We start from the raw sequence: 19,596 nt of genomic DNA on the forward strand, positions 1-19,596 counted from the left end.
TGCCCCTACGTGTAGGAGCCGTAGGGGGGACATATTGCTGCTTCCAGGAGCCACATGGAGCAACAATATGCACAGAGCAGGGCAAACCCCCGACCCCATTCCCCGACTGGAACAAGCCCCAGACCCTGCTCCCCGGTGGGTGCTTGAGGGCCGGATTAAAATGTCTTAAGGGCTAGATGCGGGCTATAGTTTGCCCACCACTGGGCTAGGATAACTTGGTCCTGTCTCAGCATAGGGGGCTGGACTTGATGACCTCTTGAGGTCCCTTCCAGTTCTATTTTTTGATGATTCTGTAAGTCCCCAAAATATGCAGCTTCTCTTCTTGATCATTATTCACAACTGAAACTGTTTCATTACACATGGCTGAAAACTCTTATTTGTTTCTGTGATTGTCATATTCTTCTTTTAATATTCAGTACTGGATAAATCTTGCTCTTGACAGAGCTATGGGAGAGCAGTGAACTGCCTGGTGTATTCCTTGCAAAAGGACACTAGCCAGAGAGAGATGTTGTGGACCTCACTTTGCTATTCTCTTAAGTGGCATAAAACAGGTTTGTCCTAGGCATAGAATGATGTACTTTGTTTGACCATTTGTGTACAGATTAACTAACCTGTAAGGAAAAGGCTAAATGAGAAGGGTTTTGATTGATTGTTTGGCCTTTATCAAGACATTAATTTTGAGGACTCCCTTTATTTGGAATACTTATGCTTAAAAACTGGAATTTCCTTGTCTAATCACTGGTTCTTATTAAACCACAAAGTATATTTTTATGACAGTTGCTACTGACCCATTGACCTGATAACAGACATCTTTTGATAAAAAGGACCTTGGGGTGCTAGTCTATAGGAATGTGCAATGAAAGATGCTTCTGCACCTAGCCACATTTTCTGCGGGAAATGTTGCTCTGCATGTGGAACTCTTGTTAACTGACTTTCACATATCTGATTTCTGGAAGGTCAAAAACTGGTTTCAGACCTGTTCTTAAAGCTAATCCTGATAAAGGGTATGAAAAAATCCCCTTTACATGTCTGCTTACTGTTTCAGGATGTTTCCTGACTGATGCAGCAAACCTCTGATCAGTCAACCCCTGAGCCCCACCCCTGCCTGGAGTGGATGAATGAAGTCCATTGTCATCGTCAAGAGTGACCAGCATCCACATCTTGAGCCAACTGCTGTTCTCATTTACACCAGTGTAGCTCTATTGAAGTTAATGGGAGAGCACCCATGTACTTGAGAGCAACATTTGGCCCATTGTCTTGAAAGAGGAGCGATGAGAGTTGTGAGAGATTTGGAAGGGATTCTCCCTCCTGCTGGGGCCTCTTTAGGAGGAACAACCCACAATCTTAACCTTTAAGACAGAAGTCCATGGCAGGTGTAAGCTGTGGTTAAAGTAGAGGGGGTTCTCATCCAGGATGAGGGTTCCTAGGTGCCATGGTAATGTATGTAATAAATAAGAATAGTTGAAATAGGATGTTTTCATTGCAACAGCTGAGGAGGAAGGAGAACTACTCCCCACAAGCTGGGAGAGGTGAGAAAGCTCTCCCTCAGGGTTGGGGAATGCTGTGCTGCACCTGTTCCCTCTTCCCTTAGCTCCTGGGTGTCGGGCTCCATCCTTTTCAGTCATGATTGGACATTAATGGTGTGAGGTGAAGACACTTATGGAGCTGCTGTGGCTATGACTCCGGGAATAGAGACCTTGAAAACCTACTGCAGTTGTCTCAAATGCTATCGATTTCTTGATACTTTTAGAATTGAATATAATCAATAAAGTGTATCTAATTTAATCATTCTTTGATCTTATCTGTTTAATATACCAGAAAGAAAAACATTGTAGAGGGAAAAAATTGTTTCCAACTTCTCTTTCTATAGACAGTATATTGATAAACTGGCTATATCCTCATTATCTTTAGAGGAAATTAGTAATTGCTATAGATGTATATAGATAGCTAGCTACAGTTCATACATTTCCCAATGTTTCTCATACTTTACATGAACATTAGTAGCGTTCACTAAAATGTTTTTGGATGACGGATAATTAGAGCTGTTATAACAACAGCTGATGATGCTTCTTGTGGGGCCCAGCTCTGCCAAAACAAAACAATCCCGCCGCCCCAAACAAACCCCAACCATATCATGCAAGTCTGCAGGCATAGAGCACTCAGGACTTGCATAGTGTGAGAAGCAGAACAGAATTCTGTTTGAATTGGATGTTTTAAAAAAAGTAACAGTTTCTGTATGCAACATCTCATCAACTGAAAACAGCACTTGTCTATATACTTAGAACTTATTTATCAGTTTTGAGTAGTGACCAGAATGTGGTCCTGCTTTGCAGCAGAACAAGTGATCACTTAATGCATAGCTGCTCTAAGAGCAACAAAATGTTTAGTTCAGAGTATGCGTGACAGCACCTAGGAGGGGTGGATATTTCTCAGAATGTGACTAGAACAGCAGAAACCTTAGCTCTGAGACAACTAGCGATCTGTTGTTAGTCATCCTGACACTTGTCTATGTTTCTTCTTGGGATGAAAAACATCTCCAAGAAGGGCTGTCTTTCATTCGGGTGCATGGATAAGTCATTGCTTTTCTGGATGTTCTTAAGGCCTCTTCCTTTTGGTGTCTGTACTCTATACCGTCTCAGAAGAGTCACCAGGATTGCCTTCATCATTACCATGGCAATAAACTTTCCGACACAGCCACGAGGGCCAAATCCAAATGGCTGAAAGTAGCGAGAAGGCACCTGTGTGAAACAATGAGAAAGGTCCATTGAGGGCATGTAGAACAATTTCCATCATTAAATTATTAAGAATATCATTAAAATCTCTAAGCATTTTATGGGGAACCTTTAGACAGACTCTTTCTGGATTAAGTATTTTTTCCACATGCAGACTTCCTGGCCTTAATATCATTGTTTGTTTTTATCCTTCTCTAAAAAAAAAAAAAAGAATCAAATAAAAAAACTTGTGGAAACAACATTTAAAATTGCAATCTCATTCTGTGACCTCAGGAACTGCAAAAGTGAGACAGCCAAATTCTGCCCAGAAATGAGGGCCAGTAGGTCCCATTGACTACAGTGGTCTTGCACAGTGTGTGAATGAGGGCAGGAGCTGGTCTAGGAATCTGGAAATGTGTGTCTGGATTCCAATGATGATATCTCAATTAACTTATTGATTGGCGTGGGTTGCTTTCATTTAGATTAGAACAATGTGTGTTATGTGGCCAACAGAATGCATCAAGTCAGACTGTATTGCTCACATTACATTAGTTATGAATCCCAAGAAAATGTGTCTGCTTTAAATACTTGGTCAGAGGGGAACATTTTTAGCAGAAAAATGAGCTTAGAAAGCAATCAAGAAATCCACTGAGAGAAATAGCTAGAATGGAAATAATGGGTAAAATTGATGAAATAATCTAGAGCGATAATTAACTTGATAAATTTAGCCACTTTTTCTCTTTGTGAATTTTCCACAATGATTAATTCTTGGGATAAAGGTTGTGTGCAAAGTTCATTGTTGATAGTCAACTACCAACATGAAAATATTCGCCTTGTTGGTTAGTTTTGATTGGTTGGATAGAGTACATGATACTATTTATTCTCTGACTGGATGAATATAAATCATAGGATCTCATTTCTGGTTCAATCTTAACGTTTGTGAGTTCAACATTAATTTATGGCAAATATCCTCTTATATTTTCCTAATTGTTTCTGCAAAGATCCTCACCAGTAAACATGTTTCCCAAAACATTCACTAAAAATTAGCACAAAATGGGTTTCAAAATGAATTCTTCTGTTCACTTTTTTATTTGAATATAATGTGTGGATGTTTTTGGAGGTATTTGCCAAGAGCTAATAAAAGCTTTGAATAGATAACAAAATAGTTTGTGTGTGTGTGTAATATATATATATATTTAATAAAAGCTTTGAATAGATAACAAAATAGTTTGTGTGTGTGTGTATTTTACCATCGGGGCTAGACTCCTCAGCAACTTGCAGGATTGGGCCCAATGTCAACTGCGATGTATGAACAGCAAAATTTAGTTGCAATCGCCTTTTATTATTAAAGGATCTTCCTTGGGCTTTTTTTTCTCCTATTGAGAATTTTGGTTTGTCATTAGTTAAATGGCTGCTTCTATAGAATCATAGAATATCAGGGTTGGAAGGGACTTCTGGAGGTCATATAGTCCAACCCCCTGCTCAAAGCAGGACCAATCCCCAACTAAATCCCCAAATGGCTCCCTCAAGGATTGAACTCACAACCCTGGGTTTAGCAGGCCAATGCTCAAACCACTGAGCTATCCCCCCCCCCTTTTTTTTTTTTTAATATATATATATATACATATACATATAACACACACACACCATAACAAGTGCTACTAAAACTCTGGGAAACATTAATACTAATATTAATGTTTGCATAGTAGGAAAACCCACAAAACCAGTACAGGGAGGCTTCCTCTGTATGATCAAGGTGGGGATGTACCTGTTGTAGGAGAAGAGCGTATCAAACCCTCCAAGTTTGCATGGCTTTTAGGCCTGCTACCTCTTGAAGTTAAGGAACTCAAGACTTGCTTCAAAACATTAAAGCCTGATAATGCTAAGTGCCTCCTGAGAAGTGCTAAATTGATCTTAAAATTTCATAGTGCATGTCCTTTATCATTGAAGGCATTGCAGTGTCTTCTGCTTACTTCCAGTTAATTTGATCAAAAACCAAGGAACCAAATAATTTGTGTTATAAGTAATACAACCCCCACTTCTATTTTGATAGATTTTTACCACTTGAAACAGCTCTTATTGGATAATCTAATTTCTAGCTATGGAAATTAAGGGGGGAGGGATAGCTCAGTGGTTTGAGCATTGGCCTGCTAAACCCAGGGTTGTGAGTTTAATCCTTGAGGGAGCCATTTGGGGATTTAGTTGGGGATTGGTCCTGCTTTGAGCAGGGGGTTGGACTATATGACCTCCAGAAGTCCCTTCCAACCCTGATATTCTATGATTCTATAGAAGCAGCCATTTAACTAATGACAAACCAAAATTCTCAATAGGAGAAAAAAAAGCCCAAGGAAGATCCTTTAATAATAAAAAGCGATTGCAACTAAATTTTGCTGTTCATACATCGCAGTTGACATTGGGCCCAATCCTGCAAGTTGCTGAGGAGTCTAGCCCCGATAGTACTACTTGTGTGCTTAAACTTAAACCTGTACTGAGGCACTTGCTGGAGCGGTGCTGTATTGCTCAGCATCATGCATGATTGAGCCCCTCATAGTAATTATAATGTGCTATGAAAACTGATGTGCATCCAAGTGCTTACATGGACAACGAGAAATTGACCTGTGGAAAGGACTTAATCCAAATAAGAGAGAGACCCATTTTTCATTTTAATTAGAAATAATACTCTATCCCCTATCAGAAAGAAGACAGGAAACTTACATTCTTCTCAAAATTTTCAAGAGAAAACTCATTAGGCTTTGGGAAGAATTCAAGCTTATGCATACGTCCGATGTTCAGAATGATGTTTGTCCCCCTTTTCACAGGATAGCCATCAATTACATCATCTTGTAAAGCCTTGCGCATGACCAAATCCACAACTGGCTGGTATCTCATACTCTCATTAATAAAATTCTCCACAACCTTTAAGTTCGACATGTCATTGCTCTGTACGTCTCTGTCACCTTGAGGAATAAAGCAGACGAAAGAAGTTGATTTTGCTATTCTAATTTTACCTGATTGCTATTTGAAATGTTGCAGTTGATGCCAGAATGGTTTTGGAAATCCCTCCATTCAGTAAAAATGCTGTCTCCTTTCAGGATTCATGGTGACAAGGAGTCTATGGGTTCTTGGGCTTTGTGTAGCCTCATACTACAGAAGCCAGCCAAACTGTTTACCCATGTGGGCACTAAATGACTAATCAAGTGATCTGCCCCAAATCCAAGTCTCCTCTCCCACACAGTCTGGCTCTAATCCTGCTGTCATTGATGATAATAGCAAAACTGCTTCAGTTCAGTGGAGCAGGATCAAGGCCTTGTACGAAACTGATTTAACATGCCATAGATTCTTAAGATGAAGGGCCAGATACATTGACATGTGGCACAGGCTGTGCATGTGAATTACACCTCCAGTGCACCAGTAAGGCCCTTTCCCGAAATATGGGGATACATACACAGGCAAGGCAATTGACATTTCCACTGCCTGCCTTTCTTAGGGGTCGCACTAGTGGGGGAGGGCAGGAAAACAGGGCTGAGACCTGAAGGTTTCTCTACGCAATAGGACAATGAGCACTATGGAGGTGTGATTTCAAAAGCTTACTAACATGTTGAGCACTAATTGGGTCCATGTAGACCCTGCTCGGTCATTCTAGAAGTTTCCTAGTGGATTTTAACGTAGTACTATTTCAAGATTTTCAAACTATGAAACATTGCTGCACCATGTAGACGAGCCCTGGTTCAACTCCTGTGGGAGTCAATGGAAAGACATTCATTCATTTAAATAGAAATTGGATCAGGACTTTAATTCCTGCCAGGAACCAGGAGTTCCTTAGGTGGTACAATACCCACTTCTGGGCCATCCACTCTTAGACAGACATCAGTAGACAATCTACCTTACAGTGATGAGGACCAAATAAGTGTAGTCTAGGAGATCCTTCCAGACACCTGCAGGATCCCTACTATGGCTGGTCAGAAAAAAATTCCCAAAATAATGATGAATTGGCAAATTGTGATTAAAACAAAATTGAAACCTTTCATGGTGATGGGCTGATTAAAAATCAAACTCCACTGGAAACCAGGCAGGATTCTGATGGAAGCCTATGTGCCAGGGGTTTCAAAACATGCCTGCCAGGCAGGTTTCCATCTGAAATCTTCCTGGTTTCCTCCCCTGATGGGGAGCTGGGAGCCTGGAATCCTTGGTTCCCAGTATTTCAACTCCTTGACAGCCCAAACTCCTAGGGTGCTCTGCACCGGAGCAGGCCACCTGGCAGACTGTCTCAGAGTGGGGGCTCCCTGTACAGATGAGCAGAAAATGTTTCATGGAAAATTTTGGGTTTTCCTTCTGGATTGTAATAAAACCAGACTTGGAAATCTCAACTCCACAAAATGGAAGGACCCTTCTCTGCCCAGCTCTACTTGTACTCCCTCAGGGCAAGGGACAGTGAATCTCACCCAAATTTTACAACTATCCTATAGTAAAACATTTATTTTTTAAAAAGTTAGCTAACCATTGAACCTATTTGTCATCTTTGCACTGTTCCACTATAGTTCTCTATCCTCTTCAGTGAACTTTAATGGAATGGTTTGAAAACAGTCATGGAATTTTTTGAAATCCCGGCAATTACTGGAACCATTTGAAAGCTAAGCATTTGGAGAAGTAAACTTTCGGTCACTTGTTCAAGAGAAACATTTCTGAAAGCTTCCCTGCTGTCTTAACTCTATCTTGTGCTTTCCCAAATGAGAGTGCCTTCAAAATTACAAGTCTTTTTGAAAAATGGGACCCTAAGGCAACAGGGGTTAGATCTTAATATGAGAGGAAAGCTCTGTATTAGTAAAAGAATAATTAATTAAACTTACCATCTCGCCAAGGTACACAACACTGACTGGGTAAATCACTGATGTGTATGAGATTATAGGAGACAATTTACTTTAGAAAACTCAGCAGTCTGATGCATTGTGGCACATGTAGGTTTTGCTGAGACATTTTGTAGTTGATAGATATGAGGCTGCCTTTTGGCATTAAATTATAGCTGACTGCTTCTAGGAAGCCAAGTATATAGTTGTGAAAAGAGGCCTTTCAGCTACATATTAATGAGAACTGTTGTTACTCTTGTATGGCCCATGGGATTCAACACTTAGATATCAATGTGTTAACTTAACATACAAGGGCAGAGTTTGCTGGATTCCCTTGGGTTACAAGGCTTGTGGCCAATTAGAAAGACAGACATCCACATAAAGATAGATAAGAGATGCAGCTTGCTAGCTGGAGGGGAGAAAGGTGACAGGTGACATTTAGCTAAAGCTCTGGGACAACATTGAAAATATTCTTAAAATAGTTTTGCACAAGTGTTACTTATTTCAGATATGAAACTTGATTTTAAAAGCAATGTAAAGAACCAAAATAAAGGAGCAGAGTGCCTAGAGATACCGGTGGATGAGAGTGAATGCAATGAATATCTACATTGTTGTTCAGGCAGGGAAGAGAAATTAAAGAAAAGAAGGACTAAAATATTAACATAATTTGTGGGTCTGCCATTCATTAGCACCCACAGAGGAGACCAGAAAATGGACCAGAGTTTTAAAAATCCTCAAGTCACTCTCTTCAGCCATTTAACCATTTTTGTTGCTTTTGTTTCAACTTACTCCAGTTGATCTACAACTTTCTACTACTAAGGTGCTCAAAGTCAGGAAAGCACATGTTTAAATCCATATGCATTCAGGATGTATTTAGGCACATGCTTAAATCCCATTAATTTCTTTGGGATTTAAGGATAGGCCTGAAGTTAAGCACTTGCTAAAGTGGTCTCTGATGAGGGATGCTTCCCAGAATGGGGGCCTCATTTCAGTATTAGAAATGTAGCTTCACCCGTATCTTAGAGAGGTACTTTCACAAGGCAGGTGATTCATCTTTTGGAGTGTCCATATATCTTAATTGTATTGCATATCCAAAATAAAATATTAAGCTTACCACTAATAGATCAACTTGCAAATTCTGACTCTCCTTTTTCCAAATGCTTGTTTGATTACTTGAAAGGTTTAACTACTATGCAGAAAATATTCACATGATAGATTTCTTAATTTCAAAATTTCCAGAGAGAATGTAGTATTTTTAAACAGCTTTTTACCTATGCATACTATGTATACAGGGATAATATGATATGAATAGTTGTTAGCTCAGCTTAGCTGGAGAGATCATACTTAATTTCATGGTTCAGTACCGGTGGTTAAAAAGCACCATGAACCAGCTTCTGCTCTCAGTTACACCAGTGTAAATCCAGAGTAATTCCACTGAGGTCAGTGAAGTGACTACAGGTTTATACTGGTGTAACTGGGCTGAATTTGGTCCTATCATTCTAGCAGATTGCCTCTGATCCTAATTTATTATTTCCTTAGTAGTTTATCTTTTATTATTTTTCCCCACTCAGTTTTGAATGCTACTTCAGAAGACCTTTTTTTACAACATTATGCAGCAAGATAATTATTGCACCCACTTTACAGTAAATAAACTTTAGATTTTTCTCCTGGAAAATGATTAGATCACTACTCAAGCATAATTATTTTCCAACATCATTGTCTTTATAGATAGTCCTTACCTATAACAGCTTGGATTTCCTTCATCATATCCTCTTCCACTTTAGGGTGCTCTGCAATCAGTACTAGCATGAAGAAGAGAGTCACAGACAGTGTGTCAGGTGCAGCTATCATCATCTCCAACACACACTGGTTCACATTCTCACCAGTCAGATCTCCACGGCTCTACAAAATTCAAGGGGGCAAATGTTGAATGCTGAACTTGAGCTTCAGCAAAGGTTCTTAGGTCAACTAGAAGGGGAGAATGTGGAATATGTAGACTCACTTGAAGCAACTGGTTCAAGTCCTATCAAAGTTTACTCAGTCCTTATGCTACTGGGAGAGAGAAGTAATATCCACTTCATGCGTGTCTCAGATGAAGCACTGAAAACCAATGTCCTGCCTGGGGTATGAGGTTTGTGCTTAGCCCAAATTCCTCCTCCACTCACTCTGCTGCAGCATACTGTACACCATTCACTTGCTATGCTCCATCAGAGTGTACTTGATTGGCAGACATTCTGCATGATTATGATTTCTGAAGCACTTGGGGATTCTTTGGAGTAAAAAGGTGTTTATATAAATGGAAAATATATGGGCCAAGGAGAGGCTGGAGGAGATGTGGGTATGAGCTTGAGCGCTTTGGGCATGTGGATATAACCTGAAAAGGTTCAGGCAAACAACCAAACATTTTGATGCAATTATTCAAAGCCTGGAACCTTGTTGAGGTGCTCCAAACACTAATTAATTTGTATTCATTTTAAATGACATTACTTTCTGCTATATAGATTAAGTCAAACTCTGTTACAAATCCCAGTTTGTTCTCAGTAACAGGAGCATTTTGGACAAATTCATATTTTATTCATATTCTCAATACCTGTGCAAAAATCAGTTGTGATGCAAAGTCCATGTGCTCTTCCAATTTTTCAACAGTGGAAAGTCTCTGTCGTTTCTGTTCTATTAAGACTTCAATTGCTTCTTTCAAATCCTTCCTGAAAACAGATAGAACCCAGTATATCTATAAACGTCTGAGATATTTTAGTGCTTAGTAATGCAGGATGGGAAATGTAAGACTATATTGGACAAGAAATTTAATAATAAAACAGACAACCAAAAACATTCTTTGGATAATTCTGTAGAGAAGCAGTAAAACAAGGCAGATTGCCTCTAGAGAAGTGAAAAGTGACTGCTGTTCTTACAGTGAAGCTATAGGAGCATAGATTTGCCCTGCCAGAGCAGATCGGTCCATCAAGTAAGGTAATATGTCTCTAGCAGGGTCCAATACAGGCTGATCCAGAGGAAGGTGGGCAAACCCACAGAACAGGCAGCTTACTGTAAAATGATGTACATGAAAGGAAAAAATTCATGACCATAATTAGACTTGATGAAAACGTGGCAAGGAATTTCACAGCTTGACTATATACTGAATGAAGTAGTATTACCTTTTATTTGTTCTACATTTATTGCTCACTCCTTTCAACTGAACTCTTGTTTTCTTTCTATAGGATAGCATAAAGGAGATAAAGAAGCTCTGCTCTTCATATGAGTGACTAAGGGCATGTCATTTAAAGCAGGAAAAGTCCCTTTTTTGCACAAAAACTGTGGGAGCGTCTACACTTGCCAGTGACTTTTTGCAGTGAAACTCAGAAGTTTCACCACCTCCATGAGAGGCATACAGCGCTTACTGGTGATGCTTTTATGGTGATGTGCAAGTGAAAACACATTCTTCCTGTTTACACAGCTTTTAGCCTCTGCAGGATATCCCACAGTACCTAGATGACTACTCTGGTCAGGAGCTCTGCTGCCACGTAAACAGACATCCACCCGTCCCCCTGTAAAGTCCCAGGAACTCTGAAGCTCCCCTTCCTGTTTTCTTGGCAAATGCTCACTTATCTGGCCAGGTGACTGCCTGCTCTATGGAGCAAATGATCTCCTGCTTGGAGCAATGCTAGGGTTACCATTCGTCCGGATTCTCCCGGACATGTCCGGCTTTTTAGGTTAAAAATAGCGCCTGGGGGAGAATTTGTAAATATCTTAAAATGTCCAGCATTCTCCCCACCCTGCAGAGCATGGCGCGGGTGATAGGACGGCCGGCTGGATTGAGCCACTAGCATGGGGCTCTAGCAGCCAGAGCCTTTCCTCCTGCTGCAGCTTCAAATCACTGGCCAGGCGGCCGGCCTCCGGCAGCTCTAGAGCTCCTTCCCCTCCCCTGCTGCCCAGTGTGCTGCTCCCTGGGGAGAGACGGGGCATGGCTGTTCTAACCTGCTTTTGCAGGGGAGAGAGAACCACCCCGCAGCAGGGAAAACAGAGTTTAGTGCCTGTGTGGAGCCCAGGTGTCTGTTTCCTCGTGGGTGGCTCGTCGTGCCCTCACTGGAACGGAGCCGGGGCAGGGGGAGGGTGACTGCGGGGTACTTAATCGATGGAAAGGATGCCTGGCAGCAGTAGCTGTGCCCAGCCTGGTGCTGGGGGATAGATTTTGGGGAAGATTTAAAAAAAAAAAAAAAAAGCCCCAGACAGATGATGGTTAGAGGCCTTGGGGGGTCCCCCCATTAATGTCTCCCCACTCCCAGGCCCTCTGAGCCAGTTGTGGCTGTGTCCAGATGCCCCCTGGAGTCTGCTGCGGAGCAGCACGGTAAGGGAGCCAGGGGGTTGGAGAAGGGGCGGGGGGGGGTTGGATGGATTGGAGGTTCTGGGGGGGCCTGTCAGGGGTGTGGAAAGTGGTCGGAGCACTCAGGGGACATGGAGTGGGGGTGGGGTAGATGGGTTGGGAGCTCTGGGTGGGCAGTCAGGGCACAGGGAGTGGTTGGATGGGCATGGGAGTCCTGGGGGTCTGTCTGGGAGCGGGGGTGTGGATAAGGGTCGGGGCAATCAATCAGGGGACAGGTAGGGGGTAAGGTCCTAGGGGGGCAGTTAGGGTGGGGAAGTGGGAGGAAGTGGATGGGGGCAGGGTGGGGATGGGGCTAGGGTAGGCCTCCCCCCCCCGTCCTCTTTTTTGAAATATGGTAACCCTAAGCAATGCTGAGCTACAGGAGCTGATCAGTGTTTGGGGACAGGAGGCTGTGCAGGGACCCAGGATGCCCCAGGATCACCCCTCCTTCCCATAAGGCCTATCGTCAAAATGGAGAGAGTTGTACAGTGAGATTGTTGCCCTCAGTGTGCCGCTGTCATCGGAGATGGAAGTGCTGCAAACGTAACTTCCACAGGCATCAGAGTGTTGATTACACAAACCAGTGCTTCTCTTTCACCGGTTCACTATCACCATTGAAATGAACAGAGCAAAAACTCTGCAAGCATAGACATAGCCTTAATGTTGTTTAGGAAGTTACTATTGACATTTCTCAAAGGTGGATTTCTTCTAAGGCTGAACCATATTGTTTTCATCATTAGGCCATGATAACACATTTGGAATATGTAAGGACTGATGCTGGTTAGGGTTAGACAGTTAGAGGAAATGGCCCATAGTTGGTAGAGTTGGTCAAAGTTTCCCAAATTTAAAATGTAAACAATAGTTTTGCAAAATTTTGTTGATTTTTTTTTACCAGTAAAACACAACTAAGAAAGACAGCAATGTTTTCATGGAATTTATTTTGGGGTTTTTACCTGGCTATATAATTGGTTGGAATTTAGATTTTTGAAAAATCTTGAAATATTTAGGATATGCCCAGTAAAAATGATGATGAAAAATGACACTTTCTATTGTGGGTGGGTGTGTTTTACCAGCACTATATTTGAGGTTTTTCCAGTGTGAAATTTGACTGCCTTCTTTGTGACCAGGGGAATCCCCAAAAAGGCACACTTATTTTATGTATAATTATAGAGCCATTGTAGAGGGATTAAACTTTCTGTAGTTGATACAATGTGTGTGAAGTACTTTATGTAGGAAGTCTTGATAATGCATGGTCTTCCCTTCCAGTTGAATCGGAAACCTATGGGAAACCCTGGTATGCTACAGTTCTCAAATTCAGTTCACTTTAGGTTCAGGAGTCTGTCACATTCACAGTAGGAAGTAGTGGCCACTTAAATTTTAACAATTGCCTCTAGTTGCCATCTAGCAGTATCTGAGCCACCACAGTTATCTCCGTAAGACATATTGAGTAAAGCTCTGGTATCATACATACCATTGTGTAGTGACTAATGTTGGTATTTTAGAGATTGACTGGAGACAGGATTTCCCCTTCTATGTGAATTTTGCCATTGACTTCCCTGGGGACAGGATTTCCACCAGGGTAGATAGAGGATTTTAGGGAAGAAAGGCTAAGTCCTTGTGACACAACAGTATGAAAAGTACTTATTGCATATGCTTTATAGCGAGTATTTTATCAGACTAGTCAAGGACATCAGTCCAAGTAAGGAAGAAGTGCTGCCAGTTTGTTTTATAATCAGTCATCTTTTGGTAGAGGAAAACAAAGGAGACCATGAAAACTCAGTGGAAAAGGTTTTGGTTGTTTTTTTTTTTTTTGTTTGTCAACTTTAAAAAGAAAGATGGCAAAACTAACATGTTCCTATTTGAGGGAAAAGATCCATCTGAGATGACAACCAGCATGATAAATGCTAAGTTTAAATCTGAAATGAAGAATTTTGGCAAAGATATAAGCACCAACAAGCAAGATTATACTGACTCGCTAACTTAACATTCACTATATTGCCATGACTATAAAAAGGACTTGCTGACTCAAGGAACTGTCAGCCTTCTAGGTTACTATTGGAACCCTAGTTGCTTAGGTAGTAAGTGAAAGCAGATACCATAAGATGGCATGTCATTGCCTGTGTGAAGTGAACTGGTGATTTTGAGTTTTACACCTGCGTTAGCACTAATGTGTGTCTCAGCAGAGAAACCAGGACTAAATTGAATTAAACTGAATGGTCCCTCATTCATTTTTAAAAACAGACAGAAAACTGACAAGCAAGAGTGACTCTAGGAAGGAAGGATCTATGTTATTCAGGTGATTTGTAAAACTGTTGATACTTACACTGACTTTTCATATTTCTTGTACAGCCAAGAAATCTTAAAGAAGATGTCAGGTTTCAACAAAAGTGCTTGCCAAGCATCAAAGTAGTTCTGAATTTTAAGCACAATGGCATTTTCTGAAAATTAAAAAAAACCAATGTAAAATGTAAATTTCAATAGCTAGTTCACATAAATGTCAGCCTAAGCTACACAATGAAGGCCTGCTCCTGCTGAAGTCAATGGGAGCCTGATCAGGTCTTAAAAGTAGGGTTTTAATATCATCATATTTCTCTTTTACTGCCATGGCATTGTCATGACTGACATTCAAATACTTTGTTTTAATATGTGATAAATAGCAGCATGAAATATTTTTAGAGTCCTGTGCAGATTGTGCAGCTCTTTGTAAAAACCAAGGCTCTTCAGCTGAAAGGAGGCTGCAATGTGACAACCAATGCCAAGTCATCTCCCACACAAGTGGAGTGGGGGTGGGTGGGAGATTACAAATGAGTGGAAAACTTGCAGGTGAAAGTTTAGCTCAGTGGGAAGTTTATTCTGACTCTTAAGTGAATATAATCTTGGGATAGGTGCCTGCTAGATACATGGAAACCTCGTTTTGCAGATTTCATAAACTTTTGTCTGCCAACAAACATTCTGCAGCTGGCAATTTGGTGCGTCCTCTATTGTGGGCATGCTGCAAACATAAAGAGTGGATTACTTTGACTATATTGTGATTGCTAGGAACACTGGAAAACTAGCTCAACTGTCGAGATGCAGATGCTACTTCTCGATACAGGGGTCTTGTCAGGCTTAAAAACTGACTACAGGTGTTTAAACACCGTTTTAAGCTCTTGCTCATGATTAGAATTAATTGCAATCAAATCTGACAGTGTTATTAAAAACTGAATATTTGAGCCAGACCCTGATGTACTTACTCAGGCAAAACTCCCCATTAATGGCAATGGGAAATTTTGCATGAATATGCACCTTAAAAGGGGACCCAGTGTGAGATAAGAATGTTATCTGTACCATCCAAAGGGATCCCTAGAAAGAGTTTGTTAGAAGTGTCCAGTGTGATCTGTCTCATAAAATTCAGCACATTGATGTTTCCCAGTCCAGCTGTCACATCCTCCAATCTGTCCAGATGGTCTTTCGTTGATTCAACACAAATTGCTATCATACGCACGAGACCTGGACCAGACAAAGCTGAAATGTACATATAAAATAGTCAGAAGGTTGTTTAACTTTCATGTTACTTGTATTATCCACCCAGTGGCAATAAAGTTGTAACAGATTATGTAACCAAAATAATTGGAATACAATATTTTTATAATTTTTAGCTTTGTAACCTATCCTCTGATTTTAAGTCCCACTTTGGACATATTGATTAAAATAGCAAAATGTAAAATCAAAGCAAATATACGCTCCCATTCCCCAGCCATTACTATTATAATAGTTAACAGTGGTGAGGCTTAATTAAGCTGGAATTTTCAATCCTCGATGCCTTTGTTAGATACTTGGATCCATATTTATGCACCTGAGTAAATGGCCAGATTTAGAAAGGAGCTGGGCAACAACTCACATTGACTTCAGTATCGGTGGTGGTCAGCCCCTGTCATGATTTAGTAAAACAACTTGGAATATCCTGAGTATGAAAGATGCTACATAAACCAAATTCTATTTAATTCTTCTCTATTTTCTAATTTTAACAAAGCTCTAGTAAGAACATTTACCTTGTCATCTGCCCACTTTCTATAAAATTCCAGTAGACTTTCATCTAGACTATATTGTTTCTAAAGGTATCTTCTGATTTTTGCCAGGGCAGTTGTTTTCACATGGACTATAAGTTGTCTACAGAGCACTTGCTGGTGGTCTGTAGAAAGCTAGCCAGCCACATGGAGGCTTGTCTATCTTACTACCAGATGCTATATTGCATTAAAAGAACATAAGAATGGCCATTCTGGCTCAGACCAATGGTCTGTCTAGCCCAGTACCCTGTCTTCTGACAATGGCAAGTATCAGATGCTTCAGAGAGAATGAACAGAATATGGCAATTTTTGAGTGATCCATCTAGTTGCAGTTTCTGGCAGTCAGAGGCTTAGGGACACCCAGAGTGTGGGGTTGCATCCCTGACCTATTCTCCATGAACTTATCTAATTCTCTTTTGAACCCAGTTATTCTTTTGGCCTTCACAACATCCACTGACAGAGTTCCACAGGTTGACTGTTACGTGAAGTACTGTCTTACGTGTGTTTTAAACCTGCTGCCTATTAATTTCATTGGGTGACCCCGGCTCCTGTGTTATGTGAAGGGGTAGATAACACACTCTCCACACCATTCATGATTTTATAGACATCTATCATATCCCTCCTTAGTCGTCTCTTTTTTCCTGCACAGTCCCAGTCTTTTCACTCTCTCTTATATGGAAGTTGTTCCATTCCCCTAATAATTTGTTGCCATTCTCTGTACTTTTTCCAGTTCTAATATATTTGATACAGGGTGACCAGAACTGCATTCAGTGTTCTAGGTAGGAGTATACCATGGATTTATAGAGTAGCATTGATATTTTCTGTCTTATCTATTCTTTTCCTAATAGTTCCTAACATTTTGACTGCCACTGCCCATTGAGCAAATGTTTTCAGAGAACTATCTATACTAGCACCAAGATCTTTTTATTGAGTGGTAGCAGCTAATTTAGACCCCATCATTTTGTATGTTTAGTTGGAATTATGTTTTCCAATGTGCATTACTTTACACTTAACATTGAATATCATGTGCCATTTTGTTGCCCAGTCACCAAATTTTGTGAGATCCCTTTGTAACTCTTCACTGTTACTATCTTGAGTAATTTTGTATCAGCTGCAAACTTTGCCACCTCACTTTTTAACCTTGTTTTCTAGATCAATAGGGCCCTACCAAATTCATGGCCATGAAAAATGCATCATGGACTGTGAAATCTAGTCTTCCCTGGTGAAATGTGGTCTTGTGTGCTTTTACCCTATACTATAGGGATTTTATGGGGGAGACCAGGTTTCTGCAATTGGGGGTCCTGACCCAAAAGGGCATTGCAGGGAGGTCGCAAGGTTATTTGGGGGGGGGGGTGTCATGGTATTGCCACCCTTACTTCTGTGCTACTACCTTCAGACCTGGATGGTTGGAGAGTGGTGGCTGCTGACTGAGGGCCAAGGTCTGCAGGCAGCAGCACAGAAGTAAGGATGGCAATACCATACTATGCCATCCTTACTTCTGTGTGCTGCTGGTGGTGGCTCTGCCTTCAGAGCTGGCCTCCCAGCCACCAGCCGCCACTCTCCAGCTGCCCAGCTTTGAAGGCAGTGCAGAAGTATGGGTAGCTCTATCACAATCCCCCCTACAATAACCTTGTGGAAACACCAACACCACCCCCCACCCCTTTTTGGGTCAGGACCTCGACAGTTACAACACAGTGACATTTCAGATTTAAATAGCTTTTTTAAAATCCTATGACCATGAAATTGACCAAAATGGACTGTGAATTTGGTAGGGCCCTAATCATTAATGAATGTGTTGAAAAGCACTGATCCCAGTACAGATGCTTGGGGGAACCCCACTATTTATCTCTCTCCACTGTGAAAAATGACCATTTATTCCAACCTAAAAATGTTATGGGTGGGATTTCTTAGGAGCAGTAGTTAACTTTGCTCCTAAGAAGTCAGAGAATTTTACAGTTCATTTAATGGGAGTAGAATTATGCCAATTCTGAGTGTGTTTGAAAATCATGCACTAAATGCTTACTCTACTCTTCAATGTAAGCAATTTCTCTAGTTGCCTCAAGGATGTTAAGCTATCATATATTGGGACAGGTGATTGATACAGTGGTGAATGGGAGGCGAGGAGGTCCAGACTAACTCAGTTGGTGAACATTTGTGTAATTAGATGTATACTAGCCCAGGACGAAGTAGACCAATCGAACCAAAATCTTATGCCAGTTGGAACCAGCTGATTTTTTCAGCAACAATGTCCACTAGGATGCAGATGTGGGACAAAAACCCAAAACAGGAGGTGGCAGAAAAATAGTACAGAAAAACTTAGAATGATGGCACATTAATACTTGGTGTCTTTTCAGCTTCTTAAATCAGGCCCCAAAATCATTCCAGGGAGCTGTGCAGTAGCAGCGAGCCCACAGCCTTTCTTGAATTATGGGGGGTTGCAGAAGGACAAAGTAATGAGGGAACTATTGAAACTCAGTGGTTTTGTTAAGAAAACTGCAAGTTTTGTTGGAATCATTACAGTTGTTAGGTTCAAATGACCCCCAAACATTATAAAAAGTCTACAATTGAAAACTGACAGTTTAGGAATGTTGATACCATATGAGCCCAAAATTACAAAGGTGGTACAGCCCTAAAATGAAGCTTCAGGCCCAGATTCTTAAAGGAATTTAGGCACTTAACATCCATTAATTTCAGTGGGAGTTAAGCATCTAAATACTGCTGCAGATCTGGGCCCCATCGTTTAGTATTGTCATAATACCTCAGGATTTCCTTTTTGAGTTTGGGCTGTGTTACAGAGCAAGTAAGTTGATATTCTCAGTTGACCCTGTTACTTCCCTGATTTTCAATATTCTAAAACAATTATTCCTGCTGCACAGTGCTCTTAAATTCATTTAGAAATGATTAACACATTTTAAATTACAGTAGGAGAGAAGTTTCTTTGAAATCAATTGAAGTTGGAATACAGAACCTTTTAGTTAAATAAATATTCTTACAAAATTGCCACTTGAATTAAGATGAACACTGGGCCACAAATGTAAACATATTCAAATCTGTCTTGTGGGACATAATTAGCATTTGCTTAGAGGAAATTAGGAATTTACAAAGTTATTGCAAGTCCTTCTTTAGTGTCATGAGAATCCAGATGGGGGAGGAAAGACGACTGAAATATTTGGGGGGGGGGGGGGGGGGAGGGGGAGAGTCAGAGAAGGAAAAATGGCTCCTTATACTTACACACAAAATGCCAATCCCAGCATTTCATAAGCACAAAATATATGTTACAGTAGATGTGGTAAATAGAGAAATACATAATAATTTACCTTTGGTGAAAAAAGGTCGAATTTCTCTCCAGAGTGCTGGGTTATTATTAAATATAATACCATTTTCATGCATGCCAATGCACTGTAACCCAAGCTTGCTTCCAAATCTACAGATATATTGCCCATGTTTCATTACATGGAAGATACTGGAGGATCTGGGAAAGGAAAAGAAAAAAGCCTTTTGTAGATCTCTCTTTAATTTGAGGGTCCTGTGGCACCTTTGAGACTAACAGAAGTACTGGGAGCATAAGCTTTCGTGGGTAAGAACCTCACTTCTTCAGATGCAAGTGAAGAAGAAGTTCCGGAGATTCTTCTTCA

The 19,596-nt window shown here is 40.8% G+C and overlaps 1 protein-coding gene across 2 annotated transcripts in view; it reads right to left on the minus strand.

Moving 5' to 3' along the window:
* Window positions 1-226: 226 nt before the first annotated feature.
* LOC117884452 (aromatase) overlaps window positions 227-19,596 on the minus strand; it is a 47,315-nt gene continuing 27,945 nt past the window's right edge. For both annotated transcript variants that reach the window (XM_034784867.1, XM_034784866.1), the window contains 7 exons: window positions 19,279-19,433; window positions 15,243-15,419; window positions 14,239-14,353; window positions 10,146-10,260; window positions 9,295-9,457; window positions 5,427-5,668; window positions 227-2,738 (listed from right to left, as the gene is read on the minus strand). In XM_034784867.1, the coding sequence (XP_034640758.1) occupies window positions 2,487-2,738; window positions 5,427-5,668; window positions 9,295-9,457; window positions 10,146-10,260; window positions 14,239-14,353; window positions 15,243-15,419; window positions 19,279-19,433 (1,219 nt within the window). In that variant the 3' untranslated portion in view covers window positions 227-2,486. The remainder of the gene's footprint in view (window positions 2,739-5,426; window positions 5,669-9,294; window positions 9,458-10,145; window positions 10,261-14,238; window positions 14,354-15,242; window positions 15,420-19,278; window positions 19,434-19,596) is intronic.

This window comes from Trachemys scripta, chromosome 10 (assembly GCF_013100865.1).
Source record: "Trachemys scripta elegans isolate TJP31775 chromosome 10, CAS_Tse_1.0, whole genome shotgun sequence".
NCBI lineage: Eukaryota > Metazoa > Chordata > Testudines > Emydidae > Trachemys > Trachemys scripta.